The sequence below is a fragment of the Colossoma macropomum genome, unplaced genomic scaffold, assembly GCF_904425465.1.
Source record: "Colossoma macropomum unplaced genomic scaffold, Colossoma_macropomum, whole genome shotgun sequence".
NCBI lineage: Eukaryota > Metazoa > Chordata > Actinopteri > Characiformes > Serrasalmidae > Colossoma > Colossoma macropomum.
In genome coordinates, this window is record NW_023494785.1 from 29,795,790 (window position 1) to 29,822,413 (window position 26,624).

Here is a 26,624-nt window from a genome sequence, read left to right on the forward strand (position 1 = left end):
ACTGCATTTTTAAAAAATCTCCTTCAGTAAGCGATGACCTGAAGGACATACCAAGGGCTCCATCCGATGCCATCCCCACAGTCAAAAAAAAAAAAGCTTTGGATTTGGAGTGTAGTGTTTGGAGCTACATGTGCATTCACTAACCTTTATATTCAGAAATGGCAACACTAACACCAGTGACATTCTGCAGGCTTTCTTTACAATGGTGGTTCAGTGGTAGAATTCTCACCTGCCACGGTGGAGACCAGGGCCAGACTGGAACAGTTGTTCAGGCCAGGAATCATGGCAAGACTCAGGCCACACACGAACAGCTACCGTGTCTGCATGAATAGGTGTTTAGTATGGGTTTTTATATGTATGTTTAAGGTAATACAAAATATGCTCCATAACTGTTCACTCTTTAATTACCAGCTCAGTCACCTAAACTGTTCCAGATTTTTTGATTCACACACTTGGTGTAAATAATGCTTTGATCATAAAGTACTTTAAATACTTGGATATATGAAATCTTGATGCTCTTTAAGAACCCAGCATTAAGTGCTGAGATAACTACTTTTAACAATATCCCCATAAATACACTGGGTACCCCAATGTGTTTATATATTATTTTAATTATTAGGTAAACCTAATGTAAGCTGTACCTGGAGCTCTCCCTGAACTTGAACTTGTCTTATGCTCTCTTTCCGGTTGTGTACTGCAGCTCCACCTTTGCAAAGAAAAAAATGAAAACACAAAGGTAATTATGAATTTAAATGCATCTAAATCAGATCCACACTTGTTTCATATAACCTATGCTTTTGAAACATCCATGAATGAGCAACTGTGCATCAATTGAAAAGCTGACTTTTTCATGCTAATTGCAAGCATCAAGACCTATCTTCTGAAGAGTCACAAATAATCAAACTGTTGCATACTGATTGGCAAAACTGTACTTTTAAAAGTAGCTCTCTATATTTTGTGAATTTGTACGGAGTCCTGGAGGGGACGGAGGTAAAAAAATAATTAATTAGAGCGAATGTTTTGCAGTTCGTACGCACGTTTTCTTTTATTCGTGGTCACGATTTCTTAAATCATTCCCTCGTTTTCTTTTAAACGTGTGTACGTTTTCTTTACTTCGTGGGTACGTTTTTTAATTTGTGATCACGATTTTCTAATTCGTTCTCTCGTTTTCTTTTAATTGGTGTCATGTTTCATTTTTAAGGGAACGCATGTTGTTTATTTTTTGTCCTGTACAGATGTAACTAACAGTTCCCTGACACTGTCTGACGGGTTTTGATGACTTACATTGATGAGATAATGAACAGAGATGCTCATCAGGTCTGATTTTGATGTGGGGCGTTATGAGGAAACTGCAGCTCCTCTTCACAGCAAACGGCCCTCAGATTCATCAGTGTAGCTTCAGTTCGGTGGTGAAATGAAGGAAGACAACAAACTACAACCACAATCTTCACTAAACTGCACTGGCTAATGATTATATTTAACAGAGATATAGAAGCAGCGCGGCCTCTTATTGCTTTTTCTGCTTCCGCAACAAGCTGCGGTGTTAGAGATCATCACACAATTACAGGAAGAAATGGTCAGCGTCAACGTTTCAACAAACTCAAATTAAACACACATAGAAACATTCATGTGGGATGAGGTCAAATGGCAAGAGAGTTTAATAGATCTATGGATTAGATGTAGATATATTAATGTGAGGATGTGGAAACGCTGATCATTTCTTCTTGTAATTGTGTGACGATCTCTAACCACCGAGGGCCGTTTGCTGTGAAGAGGAGCTGCAGTTTCCTCATAACCCCACAGATCAAAATGAAACCTGATGAGCATCTCTGTTTGTTATCTCATCAATCTAATTCAAAACCTGACAGACAGTCTCAGGGAGATGTTATCAAAATACAAACAACGTGCATTCAGTTAAAAATAAAACATGACCACGGTAAAAAAAAACAAAAACAAAAAAAAACATTAGAAAATCGTGATCACGAATTAAAAAAAACGTACCCACGAAGTAAAAAAAAAACGTGCGCACGATTAAAAGAAAACGATGGGAACGATTTAAGAAATCGTGACCACGAATAAGAGAAAACGTGCGTACGAACTGCAAAACGTTCACTTGAATTAATTATTTAGTTTTACCTCCGTCCCCTCCGGGGCTCAGTGAATTTGGGCTGCACAATGAAGCATCGAATCATAATATTCAACTGCTGGCTGGCTAACGTTAAGATGCCGTAGGCTACAAAACACAACCAGAGCAAACCTAAACTAACTAAACAGTTCTTACATGACTGACCTGTCGCTCCCTTGCTGAATAAATCAGTACCTTTTGAACACCTAGCAGCTTCTTATTCGAGTCCTTCTCTTTTTTATCCTTTCCCTCTCCGCGCCACCTCTCCTCTTCTCCACTGAGACGCGATTAGCACAAACTCGCTCTTCATGCGCGCGAGCGGATAAAGAGTGTGTTTTTTACGTGCTACGTCACGGCAGAAAGACGTGATTCGCGAAAAGCACTGCAGAGACTCTGTTCACAAGCTGTACTGTGTTGTTTAGTTCATCATAAGCTGAAACATTATCTAGCCAAGCCGTCCAGGCCAGGCCACCGGGAAATCTCCCGTTTCTCCTGACGGCCAGTCCGGGCCTGGTGGAGACCCAGGACCGATTCCTGACCAATGCAACAGTGGTAGTTTTTTCGGTTGGTATAGTGAAGTGGATGATACCTCTGCCCTCCACACAGCAGGATGGGGTTCGATTCGCTCCTCAGTCAAGCACAACACCGAACACCAATAAGAGTCCTTGGGTAAGACTCCTAACGTTTTATTCGCCCACATCTGTAGCATGATTAAAATGCTAAGTTGCTCTGGTTAAAACTGTAAATGTAAATAGAAAACAGCTAACCTGTGTAAACCAGCTTTATCGAAAGTATGAAAGATGTTAATGAAGCCAGAAATATTGTCATATAACTGTGTGGGATTTAATACTACTTAATTCGCAATGATAAGGCTATATTACATTACAAGACTTCAAAGAGTGCTAGCTAGCTAACATTTTTGGTGAACTTAATACGTAAATTAAACAGAAAACAATAAAACACAGCCCTGAAATGTTAGATATTGGACCATGGTGACCATGAAGCCCATAGATTATGCTTTACATCATTTCTTAAGACTCTTCAAACCATTCAGTGACTCATCCTGTCCTGTGCATGGGTGCTCTTCGAGACTTGCATCAGGACAGAAATGGTTCATCACAGGATAAAGGTCATAAGTCAGAATATAGTGATTTGCAGTGACTTTTTCTTCAAAGGGTACAAGTGAACCCAAACCATGCCAGGAAAATGCCCCCCACAGTATAACAGAGCCACCAGACCCTCTTACCATAGGGGGTCAGGCATTAAGGTCATATCATGCAGTACAACTGTCTGGAGTTTTTGCTTTTAATGACCATTTATAAAATAGTTTGAAGCAAAAAGATTCTAAGATTCCTTAATCAAACCAGCAAAATCATTTAACCACTGGACATTAAAGCCATTGGCTTTCCTCTCTAATAAGGGGGATGTTTGAGTGATGGAAGCTGCCCCTTCAGATGAGCTTATGCTAAGGCTAACACTAGAGATATTCAATGCAATGTTATGCTGAGAACATGTTTTACATGAAAACCTTTAGCAAACATTAATGAAACCAAAATAAATAGTGGCACCTGTACATTAATATTCATCTTTACACAGAATGTTTAAAACACAAATGTAAGCCCTGAAAAGTCCTGTTTAATCTGACTAATTTATAAAGCTGTCAACAGCTAAGTCATGAAAAGCGAAGTTTGCTAGCTGGCATCTTTAGAAATTACATTAAAAATAGTGTTAGCAAACACAAAAACCCATAACGTGTGGCTTACCTTAGATGCTAGCCAGCATTATCTGCTTGTTTTGGACATTGTTTTGGAGCTGTAACGTTGGTCCTCCATACAGTTTAATCCAAAATGTTTTCAGCTTTAGGAATGAAATAAAAACAGACTGTCTGAATTACAAGCTACCATCTAGTTTACTGCCACATCCGTTCTCACTGCAGGTTTGTTCTGTCAGAGTCTCCCTTTCGCTTTACGGAGGAAGTAGCACTTACAAATGTCTGTGATTGACTTAGAAATGCATCCATTACTCATTTGCAAGTGGTAATTTTGTCACTCGTCTGTATCAACATTATATGTAGATTATATGAAGATTACAAGTGTAATTGCAAGTGACAGCGCAGTGCTACAAAATACAATCAAAGCAAGAACAGGCAGGCAGGCGTACATATAAATATGACACTTCACAAATCATTATATAGGTATTTTTTATTAGAAATATGACACATTCATCTTGTGCTCTGAAAACTGTACATTAACAAAGAGACCCGATTAACTAAAAAAGGGAGAGTGGAGGGGTGGCGGGGACGGAGAGATCAGACAAGTACAGATTTTTTTTTCCTGGCGTGACAGTCAGTGATATTAAAACACACACTGTTACATGGAGTTACAGAACACTCATATAGTCCAGTAACCTGACAAGATTTGGGGATCTCATAATCGCAATGATTTTTATAATAAGAATAACAATATTCCCCAAGCACAGTAAGAAAGATATTTATAGGCTAAAATTCATTCTGTAGAACTCTTTTTGGAAATAATTACAATGCTATACAACAGGACTCTGAGGAGTGAGCCTTGTGCTTTCTCTATGTGAAACCATCCACTGACCACGTAATCAAACTCTGCAAATTCATATACTTCTCATATCTATTTATAAGGTATATTCATATGTATATATACTGTATATTCATTTACCTCGGCTTGCGCTTTCCGACATGATTCTATACATACTCGTACTCTCTGAGTGCAGTCAGCTCACTTGCTCTACGCTTGCTGTGATCAGCACCCTCCACAGTTCTAATGAGTTTGTCAAGGCGTCACCATGAAGCGAACAGAGTCATCGTTTTCATGCCACGGCACATCCACAGATGGGTTGTCTGTTTTGATCCAGCAGGGCATGCCCCGTCTCTTCACACCTGCACCTGAAGGTTTCCCTCGACAGGATGCCTCTATGAGTGTCTCTCGCTGATGAGGCGTTTGGCGGTAAAATCCTGGACTCGCACAGATGTTTCTGAAGCATCCATGGGCGGTTGGCGTGTGGTGGATGGCTCGTTGGCTGATTCTGGGAATTAAGGGAGGGACACGGGCATGGACATGGGCGCTTTTGGCTCAGTAGGGTTGTGTGGTCAAATCCCCCACTGCATCACGGAGGACATGTGGAGCAGGCATTTCTCTCATTACTAACAGTCATATGCGGATGGCTTTGGCCTCTGTGCTCAGGTAGCGGAGACCCTACCACCACGCCACCCATCACAGCCGAAGCAGCATAGGCATTTGCTTTTTGTGGCACATTGATAATAATAATAATAATAATAATAATAATAATAATAATTTCATTAGAACCAGTTAGAATCATGACAGAATGTTGTGTGATTGCTCATGAAATGAGGTTTCCCAGTGGTTTGTTTGTGGCTTTCCAGACCTTTGCTAGACATTTGAAGGCTTCATGTAGCTAGAAATGCAAGTATTTTTAATCTGTAATGGTCTTAAATATTTTCTGTGTAGAGATGAATGTGTTATTGTGTCCAAGAAGAGTGTAAGAAACTGAAGGCCACACACTCAGGCTCCTTCCAACCACAGCCTGAATTTCTCTTCTCCTCCTTATCAGTCACTCCCCACGTTCCCATGGCGACATCCCAGAATGCCAAAGAGGGTCACCACTAAAACTCCAGCAAATCTGGGTAACGCAAGGCCATTTCCATAGCAACATGTCCGGACCCAAGTGTTACGATTCCCTTTGACATTAAGGGAAAGGCCATTCCAGCATCAAAATAAAACAAATTGTACACTGACGAAGTCGCTGTTTCATTTTCCGGATTCTTTTTTTTCCCTTGCACACTTCTCACTTTCTCTCTCTTCCCTGCCAGTGGAGCGGTTTTGTTCCAAGCCTATGCGCAGTGCTGGAGGCCCATCAGACCTCAGTCTGCAGGTCCATAATCTCCTGACCCACCAGAGGGATGGTGGCACTGGCCTTTTCCCATTCCACCGCCTGCAGCTCCAGAGGAGACGCCTGCAGCGGCTCCAGCTCCTTCCGAACCCACGACGGCGGAGAGTGCGTCTTCCTGATTCCCTCCCATGCCCGCTTACTGGGAGTCTGCTGCTTGTCCTGTTATGGGAACAAGGAAAGCGGAAACATAGTAAAGAAACATACTGACAACGATGTGAGAAAGAAAAATAGAGAGAGAGCCTAAAAAAGAGATGGAATATGAAGAAAGTAGGGGTGTAATGTTTAAAAAAAATTAAATACAGTGGTGTCTCAAGTCAAGACATTAAGAAGTGGCTGAAAATGTGAGTTATGTAATGTGCCTAATATGTTAAAGTTTACATTTTCAGTTTATTAGAGAATTTAACATTATACAAGTACAACATTTATCAGTAATGTGTAAGCGACAGGCTAATAAATGTTATCCCCAGGTTGAGACGTGCTCACGAGGAATGTGATTTTTTCATCCTGCTCTCAATTTGGAGGTAAAAAGGAAGCAATACTTTTGGAGGAGGGCACCTTGTGGGCTTTCCTGTTGCTTATTTCAGCAGTTTAATCTGCTTTCCTCTGCTAATCATGTGATTTCTCAGTGCTGTTGCTGCATTTATTTGACATGTAACAGAATTTGTTTTTTTTTTATTCAGTTTGTGTTACAAACAACGTTTCTGATTAAGAAACAAAAAAGGAATATGTGGAGGTGTTAGGTCATTGCTATGGTATCTCAGGTGGTTGCTAAGATGTTGCTAGGGTATCCCAGCTAGTTGCTAAGGTGTTGTTAGGCTATTGATATGGTATCTCAGGTGGTTGGTAAGGTATTGCCAGGCCGGTGCTATGGTATCCCAGGCGGCTGCTAACTGATAGTATTCTGATGACATCACACTCGCACTGCCACAACTTTTGTAGGCAACATTATTTCATTTCATTTAGTTCATTAAGCCGTGCTGTGTCAGTTTGTAATGAGATATCAAGCCATAACAGATCCAGCAAAAGGCAAGAAAACTTTCTTTTGTTTATTTTTTTGATAATTTTTAAAATCTCATTTAAAAAATGATCAAAACTGACATATTTGAGTGTGTATTGCCTTGATTTTATTTGATTTGTTGCTGTAGTGATCACAAATGAAAGGTGAAATTTAGATGGCTTAGATTTCCCACTGCATTGCTAGTGCCCCGTCCCAAATTGAATACTAGCACATTAAGTGTGTAAAACATACTAGGTGTGTAAAAATTAGATCAGCCAGTTGCGTTCAAAAGCTGCTCTGCTGTGCTGCTCGTTAGCTACTCATTAAACATTTCCAAGTAAAAGTTTAAGGTATTTGTTGATGCATTTTTGAGGTAATGTATTTATTGAGGGAAGCTGTTCTTGGCTTTGTATTTGCCAACTTTCAAATGGTGCAGCACCATTTAGGATGGAACGGAAAACTCAAATGAGAAGCTGGCGATTAAGAAGCTGACTTCAGCTTTATATATGTGTATGAGTTCACTATTTAAGAGCTTTGGCAGGTTTGGTAGCCACTTGCAGGCTATACGGATCCAGTCCACCAATCTAGCAAATCTTCTCTTCGTAGCGTTTTCTGGAGACTGCATCTAAAGTGTCCACATGTTTTTCGTGGTCATTCTGAGCTATTTTGCTTTTAGTCTTCAGCAACCTGCAGGGTTGTAACTGCAGTAACGCTGATGAGACAAGCTCTATCAGAGCCCAGTCAGAGTTACAGCTTGCCTACCAACATGGCAATGTGATCTTAATGACGCAGTCGCATACTATGAGTATGTGTAAATATATATGTGAGTATGTATGTACGTATGTAACGTCTATGATGGGTGGTGTGAAAAATGCCCTTTGTGACATCGTTTAAAGCAGTTAAGATTTGAATCTACTCAACATCCTACCATTCATTTCCTATGGGGAAAAAACTGTGTTTGAACCACGCTGTACAAAAAAGTCAAGTCAACTTAAACTTCCAGTATAATGAGGTAAGAAATGAGGCGAGAGAAGATTAAAAAATGAGAATATGATAATGGAGAGATATGAATTGAAGCTTACACTAAGGTTGGTTTTATCACTGCCTCCAGACGACACGCTCCACCTCTTCCCAGGCTTGCCATCCACCGGAGGAGAGTCTCTGTCCTTCTCTGCATGCTGCAGTTTCCTGTTGAGGTCCTGGAACATGTCCTGGTGGCGCTTCCGTGTGTGCATGATCTTCTGCAAGAGTGAATAAGAGAAAACGAATATTTTAAAGTAACTGATCACATGGTTAATGATCATTCTGAAAGAAAAATGGAATGGAGGGGGTGAATGTAGGTACCTCAAAGTCCAACTCTGCGTAGCGTGATTTTCGTCTCTACACAGAGAAAATGTAAAAAAAGATGGAGTTACTATGTTTGATCAGTGAGAATAAAACTGTGACAGAAAATAAAGTCTGGATTAGAGAAAAAAGGCTAACATTTCACTTAAACCCTGTTACATAACACTGACATCATCACATCATGGCAGATGTCATATTGCTGTCATGAGTGTCATAACAGATTTTGTTCAATAATATACAGTTGTCATGTTATTGTTAATTTTCATTACATACAAGTATGTCATAATGTCTGCTGTCAAGACAGCCAACTAAATGGCATGTGACATAAGCTGTCATGACATCAGGTATTATGGCATTTGTCATGACAACTACAGATAATGGTAACATGACACTGTTAAATTACTAAGCAAAATCTGTTATGACTCACGAAAGTATATGACATCTGCTATGACATGTTTATGGCTTTGTTATGTCAATGTTATGTAGCAGGGTTCAAGTAAAGTGTTACTAAAAAATGATACAAACAGGGCAAAAAAAAATGGAAAAAGGGGGAGGAAGAAAGTAATACGTCAGGGCTTTGTGTGTATAGTAGCTTTTCGTGAGACCTTGGCATAAGCGTGCAGTAAACAGCTTGTGACCGCGTGGCCTTTTGTTAGCCTGTCAGAAAGCGTCTGAGGAGAGCCTGACCTTCTGCCTGCTCCGCCACCACCGCAGCTGCTGCCCTGCACTGCATTCTGGGAGCATGTTTGGCCTGAGGTCAGAAGATGCGGTCTGGAGTGTGTGCTCTGTGGTCACTGTGCTGTCCACGCTAGTCTCTGGCTAACATTCAAAACGTGAGCAAGAACTGACCTTTGGAGAGAACTTGTCTACACAACCCACCCCCGCTTCCCCTAATACTACACACGCTACTACTTACAGAATGAAAGATTTTAGGTAACACTTTACCCAAAGGCAGTCTTCATAAGGCTATATGACCCGTATATGAGCATTTCGTGACAGATGAACATTGGTCTTGGTATGTCACCTGAATTTATGTTTCATAATTAACCATCATTTTAAGTATTTTTGTTATTGCAGTTTAAAACCCCCGTGGCCCAGAAGGATAAGCAGCTTAGAAAATGTGTGTGTCTGCAGTTCAAAAACATATTCAGTAGGCAGCAATTATGTATTAAAGGGGAATTTCACAGATTTTTCCAGAATTCAGTGGTTAAGATGTAAACAAAGTAAGAGTGTATTGTAGAGAAACTACTGATTTCTTTACAGTGGTGTTGATAGGAAGCAGAGGTTGTAATACAAATATTACCACTTTATTTACTTTATCTTAAATTACAAGTGAACTGCATGTATCCTTTGAGTTTTAATATGTAATGTTAATTTGGGTAAAGTAGTAAATCCAATAAATAAGCGTTCTTTGGGTTCTGTTTTGCTTCACAACATCCTGCAAGTACCTTCCCGGCATAAATGTGTTTAAAAACAAAACAAAACAAAACAAAAAAAAGATGTTTTGTGCATTCGTAATCACTGCATGTAATAACTGAGGGAGCTTTAAAAAGATCTAAATGAGGGAGCTTTAAAAAGATTTTAATCTGACATCAGTTTCTCTAGAACAGCATTTCAAATCAGTCTACTCTGAATGACTGTGTTTACATCTTAATGATTTTAATATGCAGAAATTTACATAAAATGGTGGAATTCCCCTTTAGTAGTCATCTGAAGCCTGCTGTGTGCTGCTCTAGAAGCTGCAAATGTAGCCCTGTAGTTCAAATACAGCTTTTATGAGTCACACAGACACTAAGTTAGAACTGCTGTTTTATTCATTACCAGAGTTTTAGTTGTAGCTTGTTTTACTTAGTTGCTTTTATTTATTTTGTTAAGTTATTTTATTTGGCTAGTTTGACCTTTTTTTTTTATCATGCACAGCAGCAGCAAGGGTGACATGCAGGCAGACTTGAGCTCAGCTTAGCTACAGAGAGTGGAAGACCGGAGGAGCTTTTGGAGCTACAGGCCGGTGTTCCCTGCCTCATTCACTGACAGAACATCGGCGTCGGCCTCCCCAGAGACTAGCGGTACTTAGATAAGTATCATTATACTCACCACTATTTAAGAATTCATTAAACTTATAGTGCCTTCATACCAACCTCTCACCGTACATTCTGCACTAAGCATTTGTCTTATCGTCTAGTAATTTAAAGTGATTCCAAATGTGATTTCTCACACATTAAACTTCTCCAGCTACCCTTTATTATTTCTTTTTTTTTACATTTTCCATACAGTAACAATCATGTATCCTTTTTAAATACCTTTGCCAATGAAACCTGATCATATTTAGGCTAAATTATTTTCCGAATGGCTTCCAAATACTAAATACTGAATCGAATATAAATAAACTATTACTTCAGTATTTGAACTGTTTGGGTCAGTCCTACTTTACAGTCATTTATTAAGGCTTATTCCTGCAAATGTCAGTTGTCATAACAATGTCATAACGCTGCATTTAAATGTCATCAAAAGGGACAAAAGCCGCTTTTATGTAAATTGATACTTGTTGGAATAAACCTTTATATTTTATAGTTTATGTCAGTTTTCATGTAGGTGTCGTAGCATTACAAATGCTGCCCTTCTGTAAAATGCTAGGTTTTCCGTTTTATTCCTTTTTTTTTGTCTCACTCCTATTCACTTTTTACAAAAAGTGTTTTTGATGCCAGGCAAAGTGCAATTCTGTGAAGCCCAATCCTTCCTCCTTCACATGCTTTCTCCTTCTGATTTATACATAATAAACACTCGCATGAAATTCCAGCTCGACAGGCAAACTGCACTACATCTGCATGAGCAACTGAGTAAGAAGTCCATTAGTGAGCTGTGGCAACCATAATGCACCGGATAAAGAGGAGAGGAATGAAAGAAGAAGAAACCAAAACAGGGATGAGGTGAACTGAGGATAGGGAGTAATGAAAAAGAAGGAAAAATAATTTTCATCACAATTAAATGAACGTCACCCCTTCTCTGAACATACTGAACGGTTTAGCCCTTATGATAGTGCCTTTAGCGTGTAGAGTTAATGCACAGCCATTTAGAAAACAACTCTGTCACTAGCGGCATGAATAATTCAGGCAGAGCATCCTCTCTTAATTAAGCTACACGCAAACAGTGTCGCAGTAGCTAAGTTTCATCCCCATACAGCCCCCAGGTAAGCTCACAATGATACACAGGCTTTGATTAACACTCACTCAAGGTTCTGCCTGGTTATGCTAAAGGCTAACATGACCTTTTAGGAACTGATGAAATTTTACAGGTTCGCCAGCATTCATAGCTGTTCCACGCAGCAGATGCAATCACAGCAAAGTTCAATCAGAGCAAGATGTCTTTTCAAATCAGTTAATGCCAAGAACCTTTCTAGCTTACTTTAAAGACTGAGGATTATCTTCTTTGGACCTCTGTACAACAATCAGTGCGCTGCGCTCAGTGTTAATGGAATAATTATGTACAAAATGAAATGGAATGGAATACTGATATGGAATTACGGTGTTGATAAAAGTAACTGATCATTTTTCACACTTTAAGTTTGCACGTTAACCCACGTTAAGAGCCAAAGCGTGATACAGGTTTAACAGAGGTTAAAAATACTGACAACTGATTAATTTTACACAGACAAAATTTTACATGGCTTAATTAGATAAGACAAGTACTGTAAACGTTTGCATTATAGCCGCTCGTATACACAGCACTTTACAATTAGGGTGGGAAAAATAACAGATTCTTAGACACATCGTGATTCTGAACAGATTCTGAATTGATTCAGTAAATGTCATATTTGGATTATTACACAGGCTCTGCAACTGTGAAGTTGCAGGGTACAAGGTAAAAATATGCTGGGGGTTTTCCAGAGCTCAGCATACCGTCTCAGCATTTTCTCAGCATTTCTGTACAAGAAGTGTCCCGATGGGTCAGATCAGTGGCACTTCATGGTTTACTACAGGCATCTATAGCTAAACAACTGTGCTGTAATGATGGGAAACACCTAGTTTTTTTTATGTAAAACACATGGACATGGCTTTGGAACTTCAGGTGACACTTTATTTTGAGTGGTCCTTTGAGATGACAAACAAACACTTGGGTTAGGATTAGGTTTTGGGTAAGGTTAGGTTTTGCGTAATGGAAGTAACAATAACAATACATCTACTAAATGTAAGTAATGTATCAATAGAACATCTACACGATATTTACTAAGTGCATTCAGATTCTTCGCTACTGCTCCTTCACTGATATGTTGTTGATGCGTTACTGATAATCTGTTAAGAGTTTATTAATCATCTTCAAAGAACCAGTCACTTTTATGTGTCATTTAAAGAAGGAGAGGAATAGTTTTTAAAAATGTAGAGTTAATATTATAGTATTTAGTATGCGCTTTTCATGAAAGGTTTTAACAAAATCAGTTAATGTTAATAAAGAATATTAGTCAAAAATATAAAAGAAAGTAGATCTTAGCTGCAGTGAACCTTGCTAATAACAAAAGCAAGGGAAAATCATATTGTAGACTTTAAAAATCAAAAATGGAGATGCATCAAGCTTTGACAAGATTTTTTCGTTTTGTAATCGCATCTTGACACCTTGAACCAAAACTGAATAGAACAGTGAGATGCCTTTAGATTCCCACCTCTACTTGCAGGGGTAAGTGAATGTGGAGTTAGGAGTCTTGCCTAAGTTCTCTTACTGCTACAGTAGTGGCATACTTGTCTGGATGGGAACTAGGGTGTTATCCACTATGCTGTGGTGTTATCCACTATTATGTCCATTTCAGTGAAAGATTTGTTTGTGACAAGATTTTTTGCTGCTCATGTCCACTATGCACAAGCTAAAATGGGGCCAAGTTGTCAGGTGTAGTAATTAGCTGCAATTTCAACACTGTACCAATTATAATAATTACATTTTTCCATTTAGCAAAATTTACTGGCCACTGATGTATTGTGGAAATATTGTAAACATAATTTAGTATGTGATTCATATTTGGAATTTTGAGAGACTTTTAGCAACATATCCTGGCTGTACAAAATGGAGTAGCAGTATATTTATACTACATTGCATGTTCCTCAGCAGGTAAATGAACATCACAATGGGTTCAACTGATGGCACAACAAAATCAGAGAACTGAGGTTAAAAGGGGGGGGGGATAAAAATGTAACCAATAGGAGCTGCACATTCCTATGCAGGTCTCAGAAATGGTCATTTGCACTTATGACCGATGTGACTTACCTCCAGGGAGCTCATGGACAGTGTGGAGACGGTCTCGCTCTTTGACATCATGCCTGAATTCCCAGAGTCCCCTGGCTCACATGCACCGCTGCTCATCTGGGCCTCGCTGGAAATGTTCTGGATGGTCTGCACGGGGGAATCCCTTTCTGAGCATGACACGCTGACCCGCTCGGCAGGGAGGGTCTTCAGCCCAAAGCCCGGCACAGGCTCCGTGCCCGTGGGGTTGGTCAGATGGATGAGCCTGGTCTGGGGCAGCTGCTCGATGCTGATGTTGTACTTGGAGGCCTGGTCCTCCTTGTTGGCCTTGGCCGGCCTGAGGGTGGTGGTGTTGTTGTTGTTGGGCAGGATAACATAACCCTGGCCCACTCCCCCTCCTCCCTCGGGGCCCGTGCTGCTGTCCCCTGGGCCTCGGCTCAGGTCTCCATCCAGCTGCTTGAACAGCTCTCCGTCGCAGATGTAGATGGACTTGGCTCCGGGCAGCTCTGTGCTTATCCCCGCGATGGCACCCTTCTCACGGCGCAGTGTGAGTGTGTGGCTGGCGTAGTCGGCCACGTTCTGCAGGTGAACTTTGGCCATGCTGGCCGGCATGGTGTTAAAATTGGAGCCCTTCTGCAGAGTGAGCTGCTGAGGGGCCAACTTCTCTTCCCCTTGGAGAGAGGAGCGCTTCAGAGTGCCTGGAAGGGGAGAAAAAAGTCACATCATCACACTCAGATGACACTTCAGAGGCAGGCAGAATAGCCTAGTATGTCGATAACATATCACTTAAGTTCTTTCTGAATTACAGTAGAGCAAGATATGACTCTAATAGCCCCACTGTGGCTGATTATACAGGCTTGAAGTGAAACAACATGGACATTTGAGGTAATATGCCAACTCGTCAATGACTACTCCTAATCAAATTTCTGAAATGGCTGTCATTTTTATTTTTTCCTATTAGTCATGTACCTGCTGTGTAAGTGAACTGAATCATTAACCATGTTCACTGCAGCTGCATCATAGAAAAAAATAATGACTAATTATGTTTCAATGCAAAAATTAGGGGCCAGTCATTTTTGGCTTTGACAGCGAGCTACTGTTGTTTAGTTTGATGGTGTGAAGAGAGCTGTGAGAAAAACGACAGTACTGTGCAAAATTCAGAAACCAATCTTCGTTTAATTCTGTCAAAACAGCCATTAAGCATTACGTTATTCATTATTTAAGCAATATTTCTGAGAAGATTAGATAAAAGGAGCTCAAACTTAAAGCTTTCATGGATCTTCCTCTGTGATTTGCTAATTTGTGAGCTAGCTAACCCAATTAATGAAACCCAGTTTTGCCATATCAAGCCCAAAAACTGCAAACCCTAAACAGCTAAACATCAGCATGGACAACTTAAATAACTCTTTTAAACTTTACACAAAAGTACATTTTAGAGCAGAATCTATTAGAGTCTATTTTTGTCGCTTGCCACCTGCAGCAAGTTACTAGAAAAGAGCTGGAGTAAAAGAAAAAGTGTACATCTATATTAAAATATCATAGTATAATCATGCATGACTCATTGTGCCAAATAGTCAGTGGCCTGTTACTTTCTTTATTAATGTTATTTAAATTATGAATTTACGTCAGTTTGGCCCATTAAAGATCAAATAATGTTATGTATGTTGTGATGTGACTAATAGAAAGAACAGGAAACGTGATTTTATCTTATATATATAAAACAGCCAAAAAATTCACCATTGGCCAATTTGACTGTAAAGAAATCAGAACTGGCCATAAAAACTCATGATTGGTGCACCTTTGATAAAAATAATAATGATATTGTGTTGTTATGATATTGTTATTGTAGGAGTAGAATATTGTGGAAATTTGAGGTCATATAAATTTGAGTTTATATTGGCTAACTATATTAGCTTGTTAAAGGTATGAAAGTTAATTTTACCTTCCAAATTCCAAAAGCACCCTGGTAATATAGCACACTGAACCTAGCTAGTCATGTATACTTGACATGGATATGTGATAGGAGCAATAAAGAGCACAAAGTGCTAAAGGATTCTTAGAGAAAACAACACAGTACCATGGGAGTTACTATAAGAAAATGACAGAAAATGTTACCATAAAAATGCACCTGAATGCAGCCTTTTTTGATGTGGATCACTAAGATAATGGACTGTCTATTAAACTCTAATTCTATCACACATCTTACACACCCACGCACACGAAAATCATTCAGAACACACAGGCTGGTGTGTGTCTCAGCCATGCTATGTCTCTAGATGCTGGTGATATCCCGTCTAGAAAGATAATCAGATTCCCACCCTTGATGGATATCAGAGAGGAGAGCGCTGTTTGACAGTGAGACATCGGGAGGGACTTAATTAGGAGCGGCCAGCGTATCTGTGGCGCAGCGAGGAAGCAGGCAGCCCTATTTACCTGAGCATTACAACTCAGCGGCAAGCACATCATACTACGAATCTCCTGGAAGAAATCGAATTACAAGTATGTAACGTGGTGTATTTCTTGTCAAAACAGCCGACCACACCCCTCGAGAGGCTGTCACAGCGGCTCTCAGTGCGTGAAACATTTTCAGAAAAAGGAAAAGTTTCTCACTTTGAAGCATTAAAATAAATAAATGAATCATCTTACCTGATCTACAAGCCATGTCCACATCCTTCTCAAAGTCAGTCTAAAAGAAACGGAAGGAGGCCATTTTAGTGGGAAGGTACAAAAAACACTACTTAATGAAACAGGATGAAGGGAGGAAGGGGCATATACTGAGTGTGGGTATTTGAACCATTGTTGGTATTTGAATACTCACATTTTTATACAAAAATTATACATAATGCTATAATGTTTTATAATGGTATCAATAACAAAATGAAATCACAAATGGTTTAACATTTCTTCATTGTGTGTAGCTGGTTTAAGAGGTGTTCCATAGGCTACTCAATCTTACTGGCTGATTTACTGATTTATTTTTATAGTGTAAAAAATGTATGCCAACTCCGAGAAAGCAGTAACAAGATGGAAGAGGAACAAGAAACTAATTCTTTAAGTAGACTCCCCAGCCTTTCAGCTATGGTGAACCACATATATCCTTTATAGTCTGCAATTTTATAGTCAGAGTTTGCTGTCACATAAGATTTTGTGTTTTGGCACAAAATGAGATGTATGCATAGACTGCAACCATGACAACAGACCAACAGATTGGCCAGCCTGATTTTAAATGCATCTTAACAACACAGAAATTCAAATCAGCACCGATAAATTATACAACACTGCTGTCTGTCTCTGTTAGACTCAAAGTGAAGAATAGTATTACATTACAGTATAACATGCTGTTTGTTTTTAAACTTTGGCATGCTTTCTTCATGAGTAAAATTTGGATTGGAGTGTGAATGGGACAATGTTGCCAATTTACTTAATGTGAGATGCAACGTCAGCTGTTGCAGTACACCAATGAGCCAATACATTATAATTGAGGAATGTACTCTACACTCTCAGAAAAAAGGCACTAAACTGTCACTGTCATTGGGGTGGTCCCCTCAAGGGTACATCTTCAGTACCTTTAAGGAAGAACATAATTGTCTATATTCCATTGCACTTATTTTTATTAAATTGCAATGACATTCACATTGTCTTGTCTCTAGCATTTTTATTTGTTTTGCTCTGTTTTTAAATTATTAGGTTATACAAAGATACAAATATGTACTTTTCTCCTGGGAAAAAAAATGGTTTAAGATACAGGTGTACAAGATCTCTGAAGGTGCCCTGTCTTATCTGGCACAAAGACGTTAGCAGCAGGTCCCGTAAGTCCTGTAAGCTGTGAGGTGGAGCTGAAGAGGATCAAATTTGTTGTTCAAGCACATGCCGTGAATGCTCAATCAGATTGAGGTCTGGGGAAACTGGAGGCCAGGGTAACACTTGCTGAGGGAGGTGACTGGGGAATACCATTGCCATGCAAGGGTGTACGTGGTTCGCAACAATGTTTAGGTAAGTGGTACATGTCAAACCGACGTCCACGTGAATGTCTGGACTCAGGGTTTCCCAGAAGAACACTGCCAGAAGCATCACACTCTCTCCATTGTCTTTTTCCCACAGTGCATCCTGGTGCCATCACTTCTCCAGGTAAATGGCGCACACATACCTGGCTGTCCATGTGATGTAAAAGCAAACGGGATACATTTCATTGCCCTCGCTCACTGATGTGACTTGGGCATTGATTTTTGGTTTGCCCCTCCTCGGACCACTGTCCCACTGTCGGTTGGTACTCACATCTGCAGACTGGGATGACCCCATGAGGCTTGCCATTTCAGTCTGGCCATAACGATTTGGTCCCTGTCAAAGTCACTGAGGTCTTCATGTCTACCCGTGTCTCCCGCATCCAACACACTGACTGTTTGCTCACTGTCTAATATATCCCAGACCTGGACATGTGCTGTTGTTATGAGATTCACTTCATCTGTGAGTGGTCATAATGTTTTGGCTCACTGGTGTATGTCATATGTTTAGCCATAATCTTACAAGTGTAAAGTTAAAATACTCTATTTATTTCATATTTTATTCTAAACTACACATGCTTTACTACTTGATTATGTAACATGAGTTCAGTTGTCTATATATTTAAATGACCACTCCCAACACTAATCATGACTACTGAACAGTGTTACTGAGTTAATTACCATAAGCTGAGCATGGCCATTCTGGAAAGATCCACCCGAGTCCCCATTACCATCTTCCTGACGATCAACAACTCGACACTTCACCGCTTCTTGAACCTAAATGATCATGTAAAGTGAGGTCAGGTAATTACACAAAATAAACAATACAAATTTAAATAAACAAAAAAATATCCCACTGACCAAGAGTCAGTCAAATTGTGCTAAAGTTCACACACCTCTCTGCGCAGGATGCAGTGCACCATCACAATGACGAATCCCTCCAGAGAGTCGAAGACAGCAAAGAGGATCTGGAAGAGGGCTGAGCGGCGGTCGGTGATGGCCAGAACCGCAGACATCCAGGTAAGGGCCAGCAGTGGCAGAACCACACAGGAACTCCACAGAGACGCCCTGCAGAACAGGAGGAAAACTACATTCAATCTTGAGCTCATTTTCAGCTCACAAAGAGGGCAAAGTTTATGGAAAATCTCGTCTCTAAATTTTAGCATTTTTTCCATAATGTATATCTATATGTGCTGAAAAAGTACTGCAGTGGAGTCCTTCACATTTGTTTAAAAAATAATGTATCGTATTTATAATTCAACACTCTGTGCTGGAAAAAGTAATGCACTTTTTTTTTAAATGCACTGAATGTATAATCCATTTAATGTGTACATCTTTTTCACATGAATAATGTATTACATCACTATATTTTTGTTTTTCAATTACTTCTTCTAGCACTTCACTTACTCCTAGCAATGACTGTGTTGATGTAATAAATCTATTTTATTATTGTGCAAAAAGTAAACTGCATTACTTTTTCCAGTCTGGACATTCCTTGTTTCTGTCCACTGACTAAGTGAAAGAGTTGCCCTTTTTGTTTGATTACAATGAAGCCATATCGATATACCTATATCATGTATAGATACAGGCTCATCACGTTTATTAAAATACATTACAAAGATATACAGGAACATACATCCTTCAATCATATTCTTATATGTACATAATTCACATATACAATATGTATGCATGTTTGTAGAGATGTATCAAAACATGGGAGGAGGATCACCAGGTAAAGGAGGAGTGAATGTGAGTAAAGGAACAGTGAAGAATAGAAAAGGAAGACAAATGAAAAGGTGGGAAGTGAAGGAGATAAGACACGGCAATGGGCACGTGAGAGAAGCGCTCTAATGCTAATCCACAGCAAAACTGTATTTCACCTTGTCTTTCTTTTTCTTCCTGGTGGTCTGCCCTTTTCCTTTATTATTATTGTTATTGTTGTTGTTGTATATTGTTCTTATTTGTATTTATTTATGTACAAAAGTCAGAGACCACCCTTCATTTATCTAATTTCCAATCAAAACGGCCATAAAGTTAGATAAAATCGTGAGAAGCAGAAAATGAAACCAACTTCGAAGACTGAACCTTGGAGGTGTGGAAAAATATCCCTTCAGACTTTTTCTTTGAAAAAACAAGAAGCTTGCTGAAAAGAACAGAAGTAATAAAGGCAAAGGGTGGAAACTTAATACTAAAAAAATATATATATTTAATTGCTGGGGCTTCCCTGTAATTTTCTATTCAATCTTTTCTGCTTTCTACTGATACTAAAAAAAAGCAATGGCCGTTTGGATTAGCAAGTGACTGGAAATAAATGAAAGGGTGGTCTCTGACTTTTGCGCAGTACTCTACATGCAAATGTAAACGGCTAAAAAGATGTAGAATGTACAGTTATTACTATTTTATTACTATTACTATTATTTTTAATACAAAAGATAAGAACACAAATGGACTCTTGATTTTTATACTCTTGATGCTTTGATAGTAAGTCTGTAGTTGCCTTGGCTTAAGTCAGTAATTTCTGTGCTCTTCAGTTCTAAGAAATATATGACTGTCCCACAGACACAAATGGTGGTATTTAGTGTGAGGGGGGGGCTACTTGTGATTATACACAATTCCACGTCCTCATCCTGGGACCTGCCTTTCTGTAAACAAAACTACACTCAATGTCACCTGATGTCAAGTCGTCTGAGGGGAAGATGTAACACGCATGACAAGCCCAGAGATGTACTATTCATGTAGACACTTCATCATCTACATCTTGTATGCATGCTTACACACATACACACACACACACACACACACACACACACACACTTGAGCAGCAGCAGCACTGACTTTTCTATTGTCTGTGCCGAGGCCTGTTAGTTTTTAGATTTATGTACAAATATGAATACAAATATTAACTGTATGACTATGCAGTTCACTGAAAAAATGAGAGACCAGCCTTCAATTATTTAATTTCCAGTCAAAACAGCCATTAAGTATAAGTTATCCATTTTTCACACCCATGCAATTTGTGGTAGATCACCACCACTGTCAAATTAGCATCAAGTAAACAGTATGTAAAGCTTTCATCTTTGAGAGAGAGGAGAAAAATCAAGCTCCACTCTTGCTTCAGATTTGAAAAAAATCCACAAGTCTTTCTGTCCATCCTTCCACTGTGAGAAGACAACTCAACACTATGAGTCTGAAAGGATGTTTAGCTGTCAAGAAGCTGTTACTGAGAAAAGGAAACAGATAAAAAAGAAGAAAATTTGCAATTCTAACAAAGAAGCTGCTGGTGTTCTCTGAATAACAGACTGACCACCCTCATGTTGAGTCCTGACCTCAACATCACTGAATGAGTTCGAGATTGTTGAATCATGAGAAGCAGAAAATGCAATCAACTTCTAAGACTGAACATCTTGAAAATGAATAACTTGTATAAATAATTTGTATATAATGGTTGTTTTGACTGGAAATGAAATGAATTGAGGGTGGTCTCTGACATTTGCACAGTACTGTAGATGGCAGGTGCATCAACCACCACTTTAAACTCTTCCTCCTTTCTACCTCTCAGTGTTGACACCTACACACAAACAAATACAGCATATAATCATGTACACATTACCAAGTGGCCAGGCCACATTCTTATCATCTATTTACATTCGTTTGTAATATTAAGCCTTTTCTATATGAGGCCTCTCACTCTGGGTTAACAACACCGCCACTCAACCTCATCTGATGATAAACAATGACCTCTCTCAAAGCACTTCTGCTTGTCACATATTATGCATACTTGCGAAGAGGAGCTAACGCAGAGAGCCTCTCTCTCTCCTCTCTCACACACACACACACACACACACACACACACACACACACACACACACACACACAGACGCTCCCGCACGCAAACACACAGATCATTTTCACTCATAGGAATGCACAGATCCAACTTTTTCTCTCTCGATACTGATGCTGATACCTCAACTCGGGATACCAACTGACACTTAGTACCAATCTGACATTTTTTCCTTCTGCAATTTAATATTTGTAAAGCTTATTCAATGTGCTGTTACAATTTATTTGTCTAATTTATTTTTGGGCTGCAAAGTCTAATTGATCACCATAGACATCTTTAGTAATCATCTTATTGTCTCCAAATTATCAAAAAATAAAAGAGATAGCCTACAGGAAATAGTAAAAATGAGTTCAGATATCTATATCTATCAGAGTTAGAAATGCTCTCCTTTACAGGGCTTTTATTTTGACATATGATGCAAAATTTTGTGAAGAAACACAGAGCGCACTTCACATCAGCAAAGAAACACTCTTTTTATCTCCTTAAACAAGTTTACCTAGCTCTCCTGCACAGGGCTTTTGTTCTCAGACTTTTATTTTGACCTACTGCAGAATTTTGTCAAGAAATACTGGGCGCATTTCACATCTGCAAAAAACACTGGTATTTTATCTTCTTAAAGAAGTTTGCCTAGCTCTCCTGCACAGGGCTTTTATTCCGAGGCTTTTATTGTGACACATAGCACATTTAACATTTGCAAAAAAACTCCTTAAACAAAGAATCTCCTTAAACAATTTGCCTGTTATGATTATGATCACTCATAATTATTAGCTGCATGTGGAGCCTTCGGTTCCTTTCATAAAAACATAAAGTGAGAACAAATTTGTATGATGTTTTGAAATGACACTCTTGCATTGTGGAGCGAATGTGTCTAAGAAACAGTACTGAATGTCTGGCCAGCACCCGATCTGTTTAATAAGGTCAGTGTGGGTGCTCGTCCAGTGTATCGGATCTGTGCATCACTATCATTTATGGCCTCTTATATCATCTAAGGGCTTCACCTAACATGAGACAGTGTTCGTCACTAAGTTCCCTCGATGGGAAGAACCCAAGGGGAGGGGGGAAATGAATAGGGAGAAAATCGGAGAAAAAAAAAAAAGGAGTGAGGTAAGAAATAAGCAGGAAAAGGAAAAGAGAAAGCTGAAGGTCGAGCAGTAAAAGAGTTGGTAAATAATTAGCAGGACTAACATGGCGTTACTGGTAGCTGTGGTGGAAAGGTCAGCCGACGAGATAACTCCGCACTTGGCACATTTGAGCGTCATATTGTACAGTGGCACTGTCATCTGACTGCAAAGTCAAATCAACACACTGAAAATACACACATACACTGACATACATACATACAAACACACTCACACATACAAAACTCGTGGCCACAGAATCCCCTTTCCAGCTCTCTGTCAGGGCTGTGGGCATACAGCACTGTCACTTTCTCTTCAGCTCTTAATTGGCCTGATTCAAGAAGTGGGACGGGGGGCGGACAGCGATGGAAGATATTACTGCTGTAAACAATCAGTCCAGCTCAGAACTCAATGTGCCTTTGCTGATTAGATAACTGTGTGATTAGATTTATATTTTTTGATGTTGGCCATATTAAAGCCTACATGGTTTATATTACTACACCGTCTACAGTCGTGTTTGCTTTGAGTTGTGTGTGAACATCCTCCCCTGGGGAGAGACACGGAAACGCCCGAGCTGATCACAATAACTCGCACTCATACACGCCTATAGCCATGCTAGAACAATGCTACACACATGCATGTTGCGGCAACACAGATTATTCACTGGAGCATAATAATAATAGAGCCATGAGGTGTGCGTGCAAATATATAAAGTATACGCCTATATGTGTAACTTCAGCCTCTTTATTACAATGTCTTTGAAGTGGAACTTCAATTGTTCAGAACAAATAAACTGTTAACATGTAACAACGTCATTTAAAGTGGTTTGATATGAAATAGTCCATTCTAAAGAAACTTACCAAGTCAGAAGCGTTCACAGCAGTGGTGATAGGAACCAGACCACACGTCTAAAGTGCTCAGGCCAGAAACATACTCAAGTGAGAATGCCAAGCCGGACCACAAACCTGTGGTCTTTTTGTAACAACGCGACATGCATTCTTACGCTCCTGTGGCAGTTAAAACAGGCAGATCAGAGCATCTCTGAATGGACTCTACTGTTCTTCCTATAGCCACAAAACTGAAACATGTGGACAGCAGAGTCCTGTGTGCTGCTTTTCTTTTACTATTTGGAAGGAAGAGGCAATGATATATCATATATATGGGGATACAAGCGAATCAGACTCGTCAAACTGCTGATTTGCCATGAGAGTTGACTGGATGAAAGCACGGCGGTGGTAGAAGACAGCTTGGTTTCTAAAGCTGCAACACTGAAAACGCTGCTTGTGCTTGCGTTACTTTATGAAGTGCGTCATTACATATTTTAGAACGCAGCAAGGCACATAAGCTTGTTTACACAGCTTAAAGCGTTTTTGCATTTGCATACTTGCATGACGTATCTTGCCTTAAAGAAGGTTTTTGCACCAAATGGTTACCAAACATGTCTGATGTGAGATATTGTTTGACGATAGCAAGGTTTGGCCTAAAACGTATTTTTTCAAATTCATTCATGGTGCTGAGGCACCCAAAGACAACTTATTATTTAAGATTTACCTCTGTTTTACTATTATCAACATTATGTATAAGAAATCCGAATACACACGTAAGTACACTGAATGAAACGGATCTATCTGTGTTGTAGACATGGTGACTCCTGGTTTCTATCACCACCACTGTTAAGTCAGTAAGTTTCTCTACCAACAAACATATCAATGACTTTACAAAGAACTCCCTCTTTAATTCCAGATCTGCGCAGGATGTTATGTGTAACACGGTGACACTGAACCATCTGCCATTTGTTACTGATCCCTAGAACAATACTATGTTGTAGCCAAAAGCCTAAACCAAACAAATAATCTGAAATGCACATGCTTATTTCTCCTAGGAACAATACTGTTCAGCTGTGACACGCAGAGCACATTCACACGCTAGAAACTGCCCCCGAAATTAATAAGCGACACGCAACTGTCCACTGACACAAAATGGCTGCTCGCAAAATAACAATTAAAGTCATCAGCTCGGCACGGCCGGCCTCTTGGCTGGCGAATCGATCCTGCAGCTGGCAGACATGTAGATTAAAACCCACATAATATCAGAAATTCAATTCCACGCTAAAGGCCAGTACAACCAATAAAAGCTGGCTGCAGGCAGTGATATTAAAAAGCAATCAGTGTTTTTTTGAATTACAAGGTCATTTCACTAGCCTTTATGGTAGAAGCTGGAGGGGCTTCAGGACTGCAGTAGCACACTGCTGAGCAACTTCAGCACAGACACCTAATAATCCTTTCTGGCTTGATGGCATCCTGTCCGGAACGGAAATGGATTGCTATTAAGGTTCAGTCAGACAGTGACCACGCCCTCTCTCCTGGATCTGTCTGAGGTCAGTGTGACCAGTTTTGAGCTAACTGCGTTTCCACAGCTACTTCCGAGGCTTATGTCTGGCTTCCCCAGCACTAATTCTCCTGCCTTATGGTCCCCGGATGGTCTTCATTAGGCCAAATGTGCCTACTGGAGAGATTCAGTCTACGGGTAGAATTATTACAACACAAACACAGTCTAAGCTGTACAGCTACACAATATATCAGTGAAAGTTCTGTTATTTGCTGATAAATGGGAAAATGTAATTATTATTATTGGGCTGATATTGAAATTACGGCTTGTACTTACAACCGATAACCACCTTTTTTGCTTGTATCATGCTCTGATGCTGCAGAGTGAAAATGTCAGCTGTGTGGATGTTTTTCAGTGGAGAACAAAACTGCAGTTTGCAACAAATGTTCAGGAGTGGTCCAGCAAGGCTGAAACGCTAGAGACTTTCAATACGACTAACTTTAAAAAAAACAACACCACCATTTTGTTGGTCGTAGTAGCCTAAAGAATGTGAAGCAGCTCGCATTAGCAGATAGCATTTGTAAAGTTTTAAAGGGGAATTCCAACGATTTTTCTAAATTTCTGCATATTTAAATAATTTGAGACACCAGGGGTCTCTAATTCAAATTACTTGGGGTAGCCAGGTGAGGTCTAAAAAAGTGTCACATATTTGTTTTGTATACATTTTAACTGTACACCATATATACTTACTGGGTCAATGCTTATCAGTAATTCTTCTGCCACCACAAACCACAACTACTCCTACTATTACTACTACTACTAATAATAATAATAAAAAAACAAAGATAGAAAATTATATCATCAATAATATGTTGGTAATGACAATAATACTTACTATTTCTAGTATCAGTATGAATATATAGCATTTAATAAATATTTTAGCGCTGAATTAAATCAAGTAAAATTACATTTAATAGAACTGTATGGGACTCTTATTGTGATAGCATTTTCTTTTCTGCTGAATGTGAGTGAAGTTCTGCATTTCAGTGGATCTGGTGGTAATTCCATTTATTGCTTAATTCTGACTCGCTGTATCTCCTGCTATTTCATTAATGAGTCCACAAAGGCAGATTTGACTAATTATTTGTCTATATTAGAACAGAACTTAAGTTAGTTTTGCTAAATTACAACTGTGTTCATGTCGCATCAGGTTTTCCTTTGACTGGTTCCTCTTAAATGCAGAGCTCTATTTTTGGTTCTAACATCAAAAAAATCAGCCTGAGCTGATTTCACATAGTTACGTGGGGTAACCAGCCACACTGTCTGGTGAGTGAAGCAAATCGACCTGTTGGATATAAATATTTAGCTGCAATAGAGACTGTATGATACGCTTTTATAGAGCTAATGAGGAAAATGTGGTGACCTTCTCCATATGTGTCTGGTATGGTGGTGCAACCACATATGAGAGAGAGCAGCTAGAGAAAGTGGTGCATACTGCTTACATTGGTTGCAAACTTCCATCTGCTGCTTCTATATACAGCAAAAGGATGGAAAAGAAAGCATTACAAATCTAGCTCACACCCCACGCAGTACCTTTTTAAAAAGCTACCTTCTGGCAAAAGATTTCAAAGCATTTTATGTAGAACATCTCGGTTTAGTAGCAGTACCTAATCGTCTGCTATCAGACTTTCAAACTCCACTC

The 26,624-nt window shown here is 39.5% G+C and overlaps 1 protein-coding gene and 1 long non-coding RNA gene across 2 annotated transcripts in view; both read right to left on the minus strand.

Annotated features, from left to right (window-relative positions):
• Window positions 1-233: 233 nt before the first annotated feature.
• Window positions 234-2,430, minus strand: LOC118813942. Its single transcript, XR_005007686.1, has 3 exons — window positions 2,321-2,430; window positions 642-706; window positions 234-320 (listed from the first exon to the last, which is right to left on the minus strand). It is a non-coding gene; the product is annotated as an uncharacterized LOC118813942 (long non-coding RNA).
• Window positions 2,431-4,310: 1,880 nt separating this feature from the next.
• The window catches only part of adgrb1a (adhesion G protein-coupled receptor B1a), a 158,034-nt gene continuing 135,720 nt past the window's right edge, over window positions 4,311-26,624 (minus strand). Inside the window, 8 exon segments of the mRNA XM_036590196.1 lie at window positions 4,311-6,226; window positions 8,147-8,305; window positions 8,409-8,444; window positions 13,659-14,332; window positions 16,281-16,320; window positions 18,317-18,412; window positions 18,532-18,703; window positions 22,662-22,760. Coding sequence (XP_036446089.1) covers window positions 6,032-6,226; window positions 8,147-8,305; window positions 8,409-8,444; window positions 13,659-14,332; window positions 16,281-16,320; window positions 18,317-18,412; window positions 18,532-18,703; window positions 22,662-22,760 — 1,471 coding nt within the window. The 3' untranslated portion in view covers window positions 4,311-6,031.